Source organism: Bolinopsis microptera, chromosome 3, assembly GCF_026151205.1.
Source record: "Bolinopsis microptera isolate Bmic1 chromosome 3, MBARI_Bmic_1.0, whole genome shotgun sequence".
NCBI classification, from domain to species: Eukaryota; Metazoa; Ctenophora; class Tentaculata; order Lobata; family Bolinopsidae; genus Bolinopsis; species Bolinopsis microptera.
Window position 1 is genome coordinate 13,577,272 of NC_087074.1, and position 12,659 is coordinate 13,589,930.

General features: G+C 37.3%; 1 protein-coding gene across 2 annotated transcripts; it reads right to left on the bottom strand.

Moving 5' to 3' along the window:
- Positions 1 to 162: 162 nt before the first annotated feature.
- Positions 163 to 7,356, bottom strand: LOC134812427 (cytochrome P450 4B1-like). Of its 2 annotated transcripts, XM_063819838.1 has the most exons (14): positions 7,197 to 7,356; positions 6,954 to 7,057; positions 6,057 to 6,204; positions 5,215 to 5,469; positions 4,787 to 4,911; positions 3,497 to 3,637; positions 3,268 to 3,334; positions 2,969 to 3,106; positions 2,549 to 2,627; positions 2,222 to 2,324; positions 1,831 to 1,932; positions 1,477 to 1,647; positions 1,203 to 1,289; positions 163 to 937 (listed from the first exon to the last, which is right to left on the bottom strand). In XM_063819838.1, the coding sequence occupies exons 3-14, from the start codon at positions 6,110 to 6,112 to the stop codon at positions 735 to 737; spliced, it is 1,527 nt and encodes a 508-aa protein (XP_063675908.1). In that variant the 5' UTR covers positions 6,113 to 6,204; positions 6,954 to 7,057; positions 7,197 to 7,356; the 3' UTR covers positions 163 to 734. The 2 variants fall into 2 exon arrangements, with proteins under 2 accessions (XP_063675908.1, XP_063675909.1); XM_063819839.1 differs by lacking the exons at positions 6,954 to 7,057; positions 7,197 to 7,356 and having other exon boundaries at positions 6,057 to 6,216.
- Positions 7,357 to 12,659: the final 5,303 nt, after the last annotated feature.

Here is a 12,659-nt window from a genome sequence, read left to right on the forward strand (position 1 = left end):
AACGTGCCACATTAGTCTTCAGGGACAAAGTAATGTGAATTAAATTGTTTTGTACGCTCAAGATTCCACGACGGCACATTTGAAAGTTTCGTGCCTAGCGTCAAATGTTATAGGTGATACCGCTGAGAAAATGTAAATTACGAAACAAAACAACAAGGGTTATGATAATTATTGAAAACTATAAATTATAAAATATCAAAATTAACGACGAATTGATAAAGCTAAAATTCATGATTCATGTTATTGTTATAGAATTAACATGATATTCAGATATTGTCAAGAAATAACTATCCCAAGTATGCAGTAGAGCTCATTTCTTGATCACTTAAACTCTAACCTAATAGTCCAATAGCCGTCAAATTTGCTTAAGTTGATCAAGGTATAGAGATGTGGGAAGCTATTCTTGTAAAACTCCGATAATTTGTACTCAAGGAAAATTTGTTGTACTTGATGAATAATTTACCTAATCATTTAAAATCTAACACGCATGCTTGAAAATGTGCTTTATATAAGTTAATAAAATCATTTCAAATAAATCACATATATTAAAGTTATCAACAGGCAGTGACTCTGTCTTTCTTCAAGTTCACTAACTCAGCCAACATTCAATGCCTCGAATCTTCTGTGGCTACTAGATCAAAGTTTGTCATTCGTTTTCAATACTACTGATACGACTCTCCACTGGTAGCGTACTCCGAGGGACCAATAGTTACTAAATTACAACCAGACTTCCGTTATCTCTTAATAAACTTAAGTTTAATTTCTTCAGGCCGAAGGACAACATCAGAGTACACCTCACCAAACTTGATGCACTCAATGTCATCGAATGTTCTGACTACCTGGACCAAAGCGGTCATCATTTCCATTAGTGCAAATTTGCTTCCGATACAGTTACGGGGACCAGATGAGAAGGGAAGGTACGTGAACGGTGTTATATCTGAAGTAATAATGTTGTTAAGTAGTTGTACTGTATTGTCACTTGTTTGGAAAGTTTGTGACAGTTATTGTGTCTTCGTTTTTACTTTTTACAAACTTTTCTGCATTTATGTCTCTGTCTGTATATATTTTTCTGTAGCTACTCTGTGTCCTTAATTTGTCTAAATGCATCAGGATTCAAATTTTCATTTATAGATAACATGTTCTACTTTTTATGATGTCTCAGCATTAAACGGAGGATAAAATTTCAATCTTTGGGAACTTACTTTTAATATTTATTTCGTTGAACCTCTCGGGGTCAAATTTTAGAGGGTCCTTCCAATAGTCCTGATGTCGGTGTAATGAGTAGAAGTCTGCGGAGTGAACTGGTTACTGGTTACTGGTTACTGGTTACTGGTTACTGGTTACTGGTTACTGGTTACTGGTTACTGGTTACTGGTTACTGGTTACTGGTTACTGGTTACTGGTTACTGGTTACTGGTTACTGGTTACTGGTTACTGGTTAAATGATTAAAATCTCAATAATTTCCTTTGACGCACTTATAGCAAACCAAGTCTGAGCGGGAAAGTCTATCCCACAAATTGAGAGAGGTCTATCAGTACGTTTAGCGATGATTGGTACAGATGGATACAGACGTAACGTCTCTTTTATACACTGGTTCACGTAGGGAAAAATGTCTTGTAGATTTTCTGTGCAGTCGTCTAGATCAACTGCGAAACATGATATTAACAAGGGGGAGGAATTGAGAATTTGGAGTGATTTATGGCGGTTTTCGAGTTGTTGTTGTTGTGGTCCCGATAAAAATTTCAAAATCTCAACAAAAAAGCCGTCGTAGACATAATCTTCAAGAATATAAACAACCCTAAAATCTCCGTCCCCCAAAGTTGTCCCACCTGATGAGTTTAAGACCTCGTCCCTGCACCGTTTCCAGCAGTCCTTGTGCTGTGCTAGGAGCACCAGGCTAAATGCCATGGCATGTGCCGTGGTGTCGTGTCCTGGATAAGAACTCTCGTTGGAAGGGGGTTTTGTCCAATTGTTGGCTCACACATGATGTTCTTCGAGAATTAATCAATTTTATAAGAATGCATTGTCTCGTTAACGAGAGTTTTTCTTGATCTTCGCCAGGTTAGACTCCATTGACTACAGTCTATCCTGATTGAAATTTATGGTGGGCCTAATTTGGCGTTCTATTGTTTAAAACTCCGTCTAACTTTTGACAGAAAGGAAAAAGACGGGAAGGAAAACATTTTAAAATAACCGTAAAACGAAAATGGAGGTTCTTACCCGCGAAAAGAATTGTTGTAACCTCGTTGGCAAGATCTAGTGTGGTTATGGAATCTGGCGCACTCAGCACATGTGATATGATATTATCTTGTGGGCTTTCTGCCTGTAAAGGGAAGTGTCATGATCATTGACACTAAGATCGAGATATATCACGAGATTCCATATTTAAATCAGTGCAATGTTTAAAAAGGTCGTGTCAAAAACTTTGATCATCTATCCCTTAGATGTCTATTGTCTAGTCAATACAGTCAATACATTACAGTTATTGTATTGTCACCATTCACCGACAGAAAACAGAAAATACTAGGGAGCCTGACAAAAGCTTACATTTGATTTCTCGATGATTTGTTGAGAGAATTCTCTTGCTTCTTTAACCAGTTCGAGGAACTTCCGCCCTGCCGGCAACCTATAAGCAAATTCGTTTATTAACATAAACACAATTCAGCCATTAGTCTTGTATTTACGGACCTTGTCATTTGATTGAACTAAACCGATGATCTTTGCCGGACTCTGCCGCAAGTTAGTCTTGTCGACCCGCATGGCGTACATCTCATTATTCATGACTTGCTCACACGGGCTTTAAAGGACTAAAGGAGGGTTGCACGTGCGAGATATTAATGTCCTGCGCTATGTGTGTTCTCATCTCATACGACTCTCAAAAATGACCATGAGCTGGCCATGCGAAAATTTCCGTTTGAGAATGAACTGATAAAACAACTTATAACAGTCTCATGCTAACTTTCTAACCTGAAGAAGATCCAGTCAAGGTACCAGATAGGATTGTAAATACGGCGAGTTAGGATGCTGACACACTCAGATACTATCTTGACAAATCTGTCAACTTTGGGGTCGTGTTGCCACGCTGCTTGTAACGAGAATGTGCAACTGTTCAGGTGGGGTGCTAAGTTTTATTATAATGGAATTATAATGGAATTATAATGAAACGTGTTTTAGGGTCTATTATTAGCCTAACGGTAGTTGAAAATGCGTTTACCTGCGCACAGTTGTCAATTTTACTGAATTTTTATTTTATACCACTTTCTTACCTTAATAATGTGTCGAGTGCAAGCATCCCACATTCGTGTGTAGCATTTACTTCAGCCCCGTCCATGCCTGGAATTTAGGACTAAACACTCCATTAAACCGTTACTCTCCATTAAAGTTAAACATTCACATTCTGAACTCTGAATCAGAACAACAAAAATGTATCTTAAAAGTTTGTTTAGAATCTAAAAAACGAGCTTTTGGATTCCAAAGAAATAATAATATTGAAACCTTCTAGTTTGTCGGTGAATGCTTTGCAACTGTCGACGATCTTATGCCTGTAGCTGTTAAGTGCTTTTCTGTGAAATGCTTTGTTTATGAGTCTTCTATGTTTACCCCACTTTGGCTGACTAGCTACGATCAGACCTTCTCCTGAAAATTTAGTGTATTATTGTAAAAATCCGTCAATGATCGGTCATATATGAATCCCATCAGCTAGAAACGGAGCCGCGTGATTTAATTGAGATCGAGGGTGACTGAAAATTTAGCGTTATTCGAATTCAACTTTGATATAAGTTTATCAATAGCTATTGTTTTTTTCTAGATTTTCGGTCAATGACCACTTGACTGTTTTGATAATATGATTATGAGAAAGTTGGATTTGTAATCACAATTCCACAAAAACTGTGAGATTTATTCCAAAATTGCTCGTATGGCTTATTCGATTTAGTTATACTTGTAGTCCCACGAATCCATTTAAACTGTCTAACGATTTCTTTGTACAGACCCAAAGTCCATTAAGCCACTCTGCTTTACTTTCTGTTTCTCTTTAATGACGAAATATTGGACCTGGGGTAACTGTCGACGTGACGAAGATGAAAGTTTTTGTCAAATTTCAGGATAGAAGATTGTTAGCAGATAGGTGTCATGAAATTAAGTAACAATCTGCAGACTAGAATAGAGATCTATGAGAGATTAGAGAATTTCTGAGAAATATCTGCCTGGAGAATGTGTATCAGTATCACGATGTGACAGACACCAAAGATCGCCGATTAAGTGGGTGTGCTCAGACTTTTGATACTGACTGTACTAGATCTAATAAGGTCTAGCCAAACCTGAATGAGATACGAATGGGCAGTTATAGGTGCTATCTTCTAAACTTCTCATCTCACTGGACATATCAACCCTTAACATTTTACCCCTGCCAAGTTGAACACGATGTTTTTGCAAAGGGTTGAGTTTGGGATAGTTTGGGAAAGTGTTCTAGGACTTACGGTTATAATTAAGGATATAAGTCATGTCCAAGTCCAAGTATTGGCAGCTGAAAGGTCGTTACTCGTGCTTATATCAAATTTTATACTGCACCCTTCAGTTTAAATCAGGTGAAATCAGGTGAAATCAGGTGAAATCAGGTGAAATCAGGTCCCCACCTGTATCTACAAAACATATCCCCGCAGTACTTGGTGATCATCACATACGGTCATCACGTTTCCTAAGACGTTGTAAAACGAACACCCACGCTAATAGATCTGTTTAGTGCCGACAAACACAGGCTAACACCTGACAGAACCTTGGCCTTACCTGTATACGCTTCAAGGAAGCGGTAGACGTATTTCCTTTCTTTGGGCAGATTGAGGGAGAGGAGTTCCCGTATCGGGACGGGGTGATGTACGTAAGTGATAGGAATAAAGGAGGATACCATGTACCTGAGACAAGAGCATGGAGTTTAAAACCGTGTTCCTGGCACGATGACATTATAGGGAGTTTAAAACCATCAAATATTTGTGACGATCTGGACTATGAGTTTTTTAAAGATAGTACATCCAGTGCTGCACCTGTTTAAAAAACTACACATTTCGGACGCTGATCGGAACGTGACAAAAAGGATACAATTACAATTAATCAAATCTATCCAATATGTACGTATTTTGGGTTTTATAACTTATATTAAGCTTGACACGCCTGTAATAGCTAGAAATACCTAGGGGCTAGGGGCTAGGTTTACATACTTGACCATGACAGGGAACCGTTTTGTCCATTCGTGAAATCTCTGGAGACCCGCTGGTCTGATGGGTACCGCCGTAGGGATGTGCCCGAATATGGGCCACACCCAGGGTCCCGGGACCACTGACTCGATGTAACCATTGTGGGTACAGTATTTCCAGAATATAAGGAAGAGTTGTCTGAGTGCCCAGATGAGAAGGACGCCTTGTAGTAACAGGATGTAGGGACACCAGTCCTGTTGTGCAGTCCGGCTAGTGCTGCTGGGAGTTTGAAGTATATTCAGAATTGTTAGATACTTCATGGTTATAAGAACTAGAAGCGGTGTGATGATGTTCATTGCGAACGCCAGTCAGTTGAGAATGTTAGCCTGTTTTATTTTAGTTTTTATTTTTTTTACCGATCTGCATTATAACACCTCTCAGCTTATCTGCAGATTTGTTAGCTTCTCTATACCAAGAAAAAATCCCTTCATCTATTGAGTATAAAACCAAAAGGCCGCATTAAGATTAATATTTCAAATAAGGGACCGTTCACAGAATATTTTGTACGACTGGACTAAGCTGTATCTGACCTGTATATGAGAATTTGGAATTTGGCTCAGATCCAGTGATCTGTCCTGCTAGAACTGCATTACCTTGTCAACGGACATTTTATATAGACATTGAGACAATGTTGACTTCTTAAAATTAAACTCTTACTCTTAGACAGATCATTGTTTGGTAACCTCAATTTGGGAGCAAGGAGGCTCACGTTCATCATTTGTGATTTGAGAAGGGGTCAAAAGGAGTCGGGCGAGTTTCAATGCATAGTTATTAAATATATAAGTTTAACTTAAATAAAGAGTTACCTGATATGTTTGTTTTTGTTTCTAAACAGTTTCCAGAAGTAGATATATTGACTCATCCCAAGGGAATCGCTTAAAGCGAGCGGCTGAGGTTTTTGTTGTAACTCATCCAGATCTGGAGTGAGTCAACTCACCATTTTCTAAATCTGAGCTGCAGTTATTTTATTTCAATTAGTTTAACTGATTTAAAAAATGCAATAGACGAAGTTGTCGAACTTAACGAATACCAATGACTCGGATAATCTTGAATGAATCGGTATCCACTGTCCAAAAATAATGCAATTCTTTGGATATACAGCACAGCAGTCTTTCGGTATTTCAACAAACTTTTTTTCTGAACTGTGATTTCACGTGATATCTTTGAAGAAGTGAGTCTTTCTAACGATAAACAAACGTATGAAACAGTAATTTAAAACTAGTAAACTGAATTTAACAACTCCATCAGCTTTTACTGCTAATTTTTGCAAAACTGACGAGGCTACTATTACGACACAGTAGTATGTGAAAACGTAGCATTAGGATATCACGATTATTATTATTAGATAAAAGTTCTAAACAATGGATAGTTAAAAAAACAACGCCCAAGTCTAATCTTTCCCTAAAACAAATAACTAGATATCAAAACTTCATTGTAATTTCTGCCAATATGTCTTATCATGAGCTAAATAACGGAGAGTGTGGGTGTCAATATGCACCCTGACCCACATAGCTCAGCTCATTCTGTGAGAAATTTAAAATTTAAAAATTGAATACTCATCCGGCTATTGTTTTAAATTTAATTAAAACGCCAACCAAATACGCACGCAGTGAAAGCCGCGCATTTAAAACGGTTGTAGTGGAGTTCAGATCGGCGTTATCAAGTGATAAAATACTTTTTGTTGATAAAGAGAATTAACTTACCAGGGGTAACAATTTACTTTACTTCTTAGCGAGACTTGTACAAAAATACTCGCACAACTGTCTACATTCAAGACACGCCACTTTCCACTTTGCTCCAACTTTACCTAGATACGATTAAGGTTGGTTTGATCCGGTATCCCTTAAATATATTTCTTCAGTTCGATGTATTTCCTCAATTTAATGTTGAAGTTCTACTGCAGTGTATGGGGAGTTGTTAATTTATAGTATTAGTATAAGGTGTACCGGTTGTCCATGTGTTTACAGACAATGCTTGTATCGATTGTAGTTCCTCTGAGTCGGTATGAATTTTTAATGCAATTAATACCCGAAAAAAACAGTTCACATACACAAGTCGCAACAGAGGCAGCAAAAAATCAGACCACACGCAATACCTTGAAATAGTGCTTATAAAGGCGGGTGTACTACAATGCATCAATTTTAGATAAGTCGTTTAAAAGATTACAAATATAAAATATTTACTACATCATGATCAATGTAATGTCAGATCGTTACAATAAAGAAAATACGCCTAGTCTCAATAAAAAAGAAAGAAAGTTCTCGTGGAAAAGATCGACCAGATAAGTGCAATAAGTGTGTGAGTCATGGATGACTGGCGAGGTGTGATGAAGATGTTGTGATGAAGATGTTGTGATGAAGATGGTGTGATAAAGTGATGAGGTGAAGAGTGATAATGATATCATTTCTTAAAGGTCTTGTTCTTTCGAGACTTTGGGAGGCGTTCTTTTCGGATCTGTTGGATGTGATGGGCGAAGTGTGATAGATGGTGTCCTTCAAATAGTGTCGAATGATCTGTTTAGAAATGACATAATACGGCCTAAGAACTGCAAAAAAGGCTAGTTGATTCCAGGACAGAACTTACTATGACATAATGGTTACAGGACCGGCAATATATTGGAGTTTATTCGGTATTATTTGGAATAAAAGTGTTAATTGAGATTAAATGTCCGAATCCTTAACATAATTCTTAGAATGGCTAGACTTTTTCCCGAATGAAAGTAGCAATGCACGAAATTTACTGAGAAAAAAAGCTCTAGAAGATATCTTCTTACAAAAATGACAAAAAGTGGGCGACAATCTTTCGAAATACTCGTAAACATTCAAGAAAAATCAGTACAAACTCAACCAAAAGTTACGACCACTTACCAGTACCACTATTTGCTGAATTTTGATTTAGTTAGCGCACTCATAATTCAATATTTTGTCCACCATGCTCCTAATTCGATGAGCTACTCCCCAATTTGGGTTATCATCAAAGACGCCTTCCGAATCATCCACAATCACAAATGTCAATTGCGTATTTTTCAATATCGAGGAATGGAGAAACTTTAGAACATTATATCATTATATCGTTTCAAAACTTGGGCGTTTCAGACCAAAAATTTCGGTTTGAATAATGAATATTAATTTAACCAACGAGCTTTTTAGAAATCCGAAGAATACCACAGCAAAATTAAATATCAATTATTCCTGAACAGGAACTACCAAAATGAAGAGCACGGTAAAACATTGTGTCTTCCTGAAGAGGAACTAACAGAATGAAGATCACGGCAAAACATTGTGTCTTCCTGATCAGGAACTAACAGAATGAAGAGCACGGCAAAACATTGTGTCTTCCTGATCAGGAACTAACAGAATGAGAGCACGGCAAAACATTGTGTCTTCCTGATCAGGAACTGACAGAATTAAGAGCACGGCAAAACATTGTGTCTTCCTGATCAGGAACTAACAGAATGAAGATCACGGCAAAACATTGTGGCTTCCCGAAGAGGAACTGACAGACACTCGGAATTTGTCCGGATGAAGACTGGGTAGACTAAAGAGCAGGTGCTAAGATAAGACAATGCCCTTTCAACAAGTCATAGTTCCTCCGACCAACACCTGGAGACTGTTTTCACTTTACTATCTGTGGTTAACGTCAAAATAAACCTACGGTAATATTTTCTGGTGCACGGTTGTCCCATTTTCAGCCCCAACATTGAAGTAATAATAATGTGAAAGACGCCTCGTGATTCTTAGATTTTCCTGATTCTGCATCTCTGTATTGTTATTCTGATTTCGGATCACGAGCCTGAAACTTGTCAGCCGCCTATATCATGGAAAAAACTTCGATAGAGCTATTTTTAGTGAGCCTTGCTAAAGTTAATCTCATACAGAAGACTACAAAATGAAAATGATCTCAATGGTGGTAAAAACAATAAAGTCTGAGTTAAATGAAAGGTTGCATGTAAATGATCGCCACTTCCTCCAAGTTAATTAATCAACGATTATATACAAATCAAATTCAAACCGCTAAATAGGTGAGTCAAACTTACTTGCGACGTGACAATATCGATGATGGATAGTTACAAAGGACCAAAGACAAATTTAAACTTTATATAGATAGCAACAACTAAATAACTAAATAATAAACTAAACACCGTGTTCCGACGGATTGATCGTAAAACAAAGTTAAACAAATTTACATGCTTCTAATTCCCTCGCATGTTTTGTGACATATGTTAACAGTTTCGGGCAATGGCGAACTCTTAATTAGAACAATGACGGGACATAAACGAGGGGACAACAACTTAATAATTGTACACTGAAAAGGCCTGAAGAGGATAAACAATATCTAGAAAACGCAGATCAACCCCTTATTGCGAGGGGAATGCGACGAATTATCCAGACGCTAATGTTAACCTTTTCTGTGATGAACAGATTATTCTGACCTAATACAACTGTTATTCTTTGGAAATTCTTGGCTCCCAATCCCCCAGATCCAGTTTATCCCCTGCATTCCCGTGATAAGTTGCTCTTGTCGCTGGAATTTTTCGTTTGATTACTACGCTTTCTCTCTAAAAGTAAAGCTCGCTTTAAAAGCGCCGCCTAATTAGTTTTATTCGCTTTGATATTGCAATTATAGTGACACAGTGATCAACTGATCATCGTACAATTGTCTAAGTTTAGATTCAAAGTATTAAAGTTATATCGGCAGGTGATTACGTTTTGTTAAGTCGAGCCAGAATGGCAGTGGTGACTAAGAGGTATTCTAGAGGGTTGTGATTGTGGCGAAAAAATGAAAATTTTTAGAACTGAACCGATGTTTGATTGATTTATATTATAGAACATCAGGATAGTTGCACGTTTTACCGGACATTTTGAGTTTTACTTATTTTTCAGTTTTTCTGCATGAAATGACACTATGTTAACGTCATATCTTATAGCTTACTTAGTACCTAATGATCGTGCAGCGCTATAAAGGATCAAGTGTCAAGTCTGCAACACATGTGAAGACATGCTCAAAGGCCGTCTCTCTCAGCTTAACAGACTAAAGCATACAGACGAAAAGATGGTAACTTGATAAGAATAGTGCGACGATGAGAGTGACAAATTTATCCAAACCGCTCGAAACAAATCCAAAGAAAGTTTGGAGAAGGTGATCTCTTTTCTCCACCGTTATACGTAAATCTAATTTCACCTCTGTTCTTCACTCCCGCTATCAGCTCTCGTGTTCACTATTAATCCAGTTAAATGTCTCGTCCGTACAAGGTTACAATTTTGATCCTTTTATCTCTGGTAACTATAAGCTGTCGTTAACAGTTTTTAGGGTTGGTCACGCAAGGGTTGGTCACACAAGTGCCCCGGGAGAGGACTGTAATTTTCCTGAGTACCATGAGATACTGTACTCCAGACTCCAGCTCACACTAGATTACTCTGCCAGTGCCACCCTCGTCTGTGATATACTGTCGTTTTTCAGTATGTATTGTCTTATACTACTCCTTAGAAATTATCCCAGGAAAATGGTAATGCAAACTAAGACGAGATCTGAAATCGGCTGAATCGAAACAAGATCGCAATTCTCAAATAGCTGAAAATAAAGTTTTTGTCTATAGAATGCGGTTTGGCTAGCTAGATCCTGCCATTATTAAAATGTAATTTTTTGGATAGTCCTAACTATGCTAAACTATGAAAACATTTTGATGTTTTGTAAAATGCCAACTCCGTAAGTATTATTGAAATTTGTCAATATAGGACTACAGTGCCAAAATAAACTGGAAGTGGGACACGATCGCGTTCGAGAATTTTAGCTATCTCCGGAGATTTATTTGACGCCCTCTCACTTTTCTTGAACGGTAAATGTTTGTCCTGAAGACAAATATTTGGCACCACGACTTGTGCATGAAATTTTCAAGCTCATATTTCAAAAACTCGATTATTACCTAATATAATATAACCTAATATAATATAACTTGTCAAAATTCAAATATTCATCAAAAATGTGCGTTTCACTTCTCATTTCTGTTATAGGATTAGGTTTCAACGTATTCAGGAGTAGGTAAGTTCTAGTGCCAGATTATTTTTGAGGGGTTTTTCATAATTTTTCTGCAGAACCCCAGCCGAGCTTAACTACGTCATAAAAGGAGTAATAAAAGAGACTACAGGATCTGCAATTTGATCCACCGTCTGGGTTTCTGTTGTCGAATATATTCGTATGTGATCTCAATTAGGACTAATTAGCCACAATCCCTTAGTGCCCACCTGTTCAATCCTAAGGATCCCTATTGGCAACTTTCTATGATCTGGCGGAAGGAGATTTTAAGAATTACCAAATTGTTTCAAGACTCTGTGAATACATTTTTTACCAGACCACATTTTTCCAAGAATAAGTTTGTTAGATTTGGATTGAAAGTTCCGCCTAGTAAACAACTCAGTATACCCCATACGGCGTTCATGGAGGCTGTAAATTGAGTACATTGTGCAGTGGTGAGTGGTACAATTTAAGCTACAGATGTTTCGAAGTAAAAAAAAGCTACCTCTGAGGTTTCAAAGTTTTAAAAATTTATCTTTAATTTTGTGATTTTTCTTCAGCACACAAATGTATAAATTAATTCGGTTCGGTTTTGCAGTCAGAGTATTGCTAATTTTCTATGATGGTCAATTAATGGTGTCATTAATAATAAAGTTAAGACCAAGTTAATAAATATTCACTGCCTCAATCTGCTGCTCACGGTATCCGCCATTCGTTTAAAATGCAATAATGGCTCCAAATAACTCTACAGTTTTATTCTCAGGAGCGATAAAAAACAGTATCGATAAATCTCATATCACCGTGTCACAGTTGTGAAAAATTAAGATCAGGACAAAGCACATGAAATGCTGAAATCCTGGCTCCGAACTGTGTCTGAGAATGTCTGCTCTGGTTCAATTGAAGTCATTCCAGACCTGGATAAAAAACCCCACTGCCACTCATTCATTGTTTTTAATCGTTTCATATTATACTTTAAGTTTAACAGTTTGTAGTGCGAAAATATTATTACAATTTACAATCTTATAGGTTGTTGGTATCAAAAACAAAATGTACGAGCAGTAAACAAATTTTTTGACGATTTCAAAACTCGAATTCGATCAGGTATCTTCATTTTGCGTATTTATTTTGGAATTATGATCAATGTTTATAAGGCAGACCTAATTGAATACCTCACCACCTCAACACATACTTAAGATCTGTCATATAAAAATATGCAGATAAAAAATGTTTATTCCTTTTATTCCTTACTTTACTTTACATAAGTAAAACCACTACTATAAAATAAACGGATGCAGAAGCGCGAAAAGGGTCGCTGACAGCAGACTAACAACTGACGAGTGATTTATCTGTGCAATTTAACGTTAATGATAGTGAAAAAATGTTCGGTGTCAGCAACC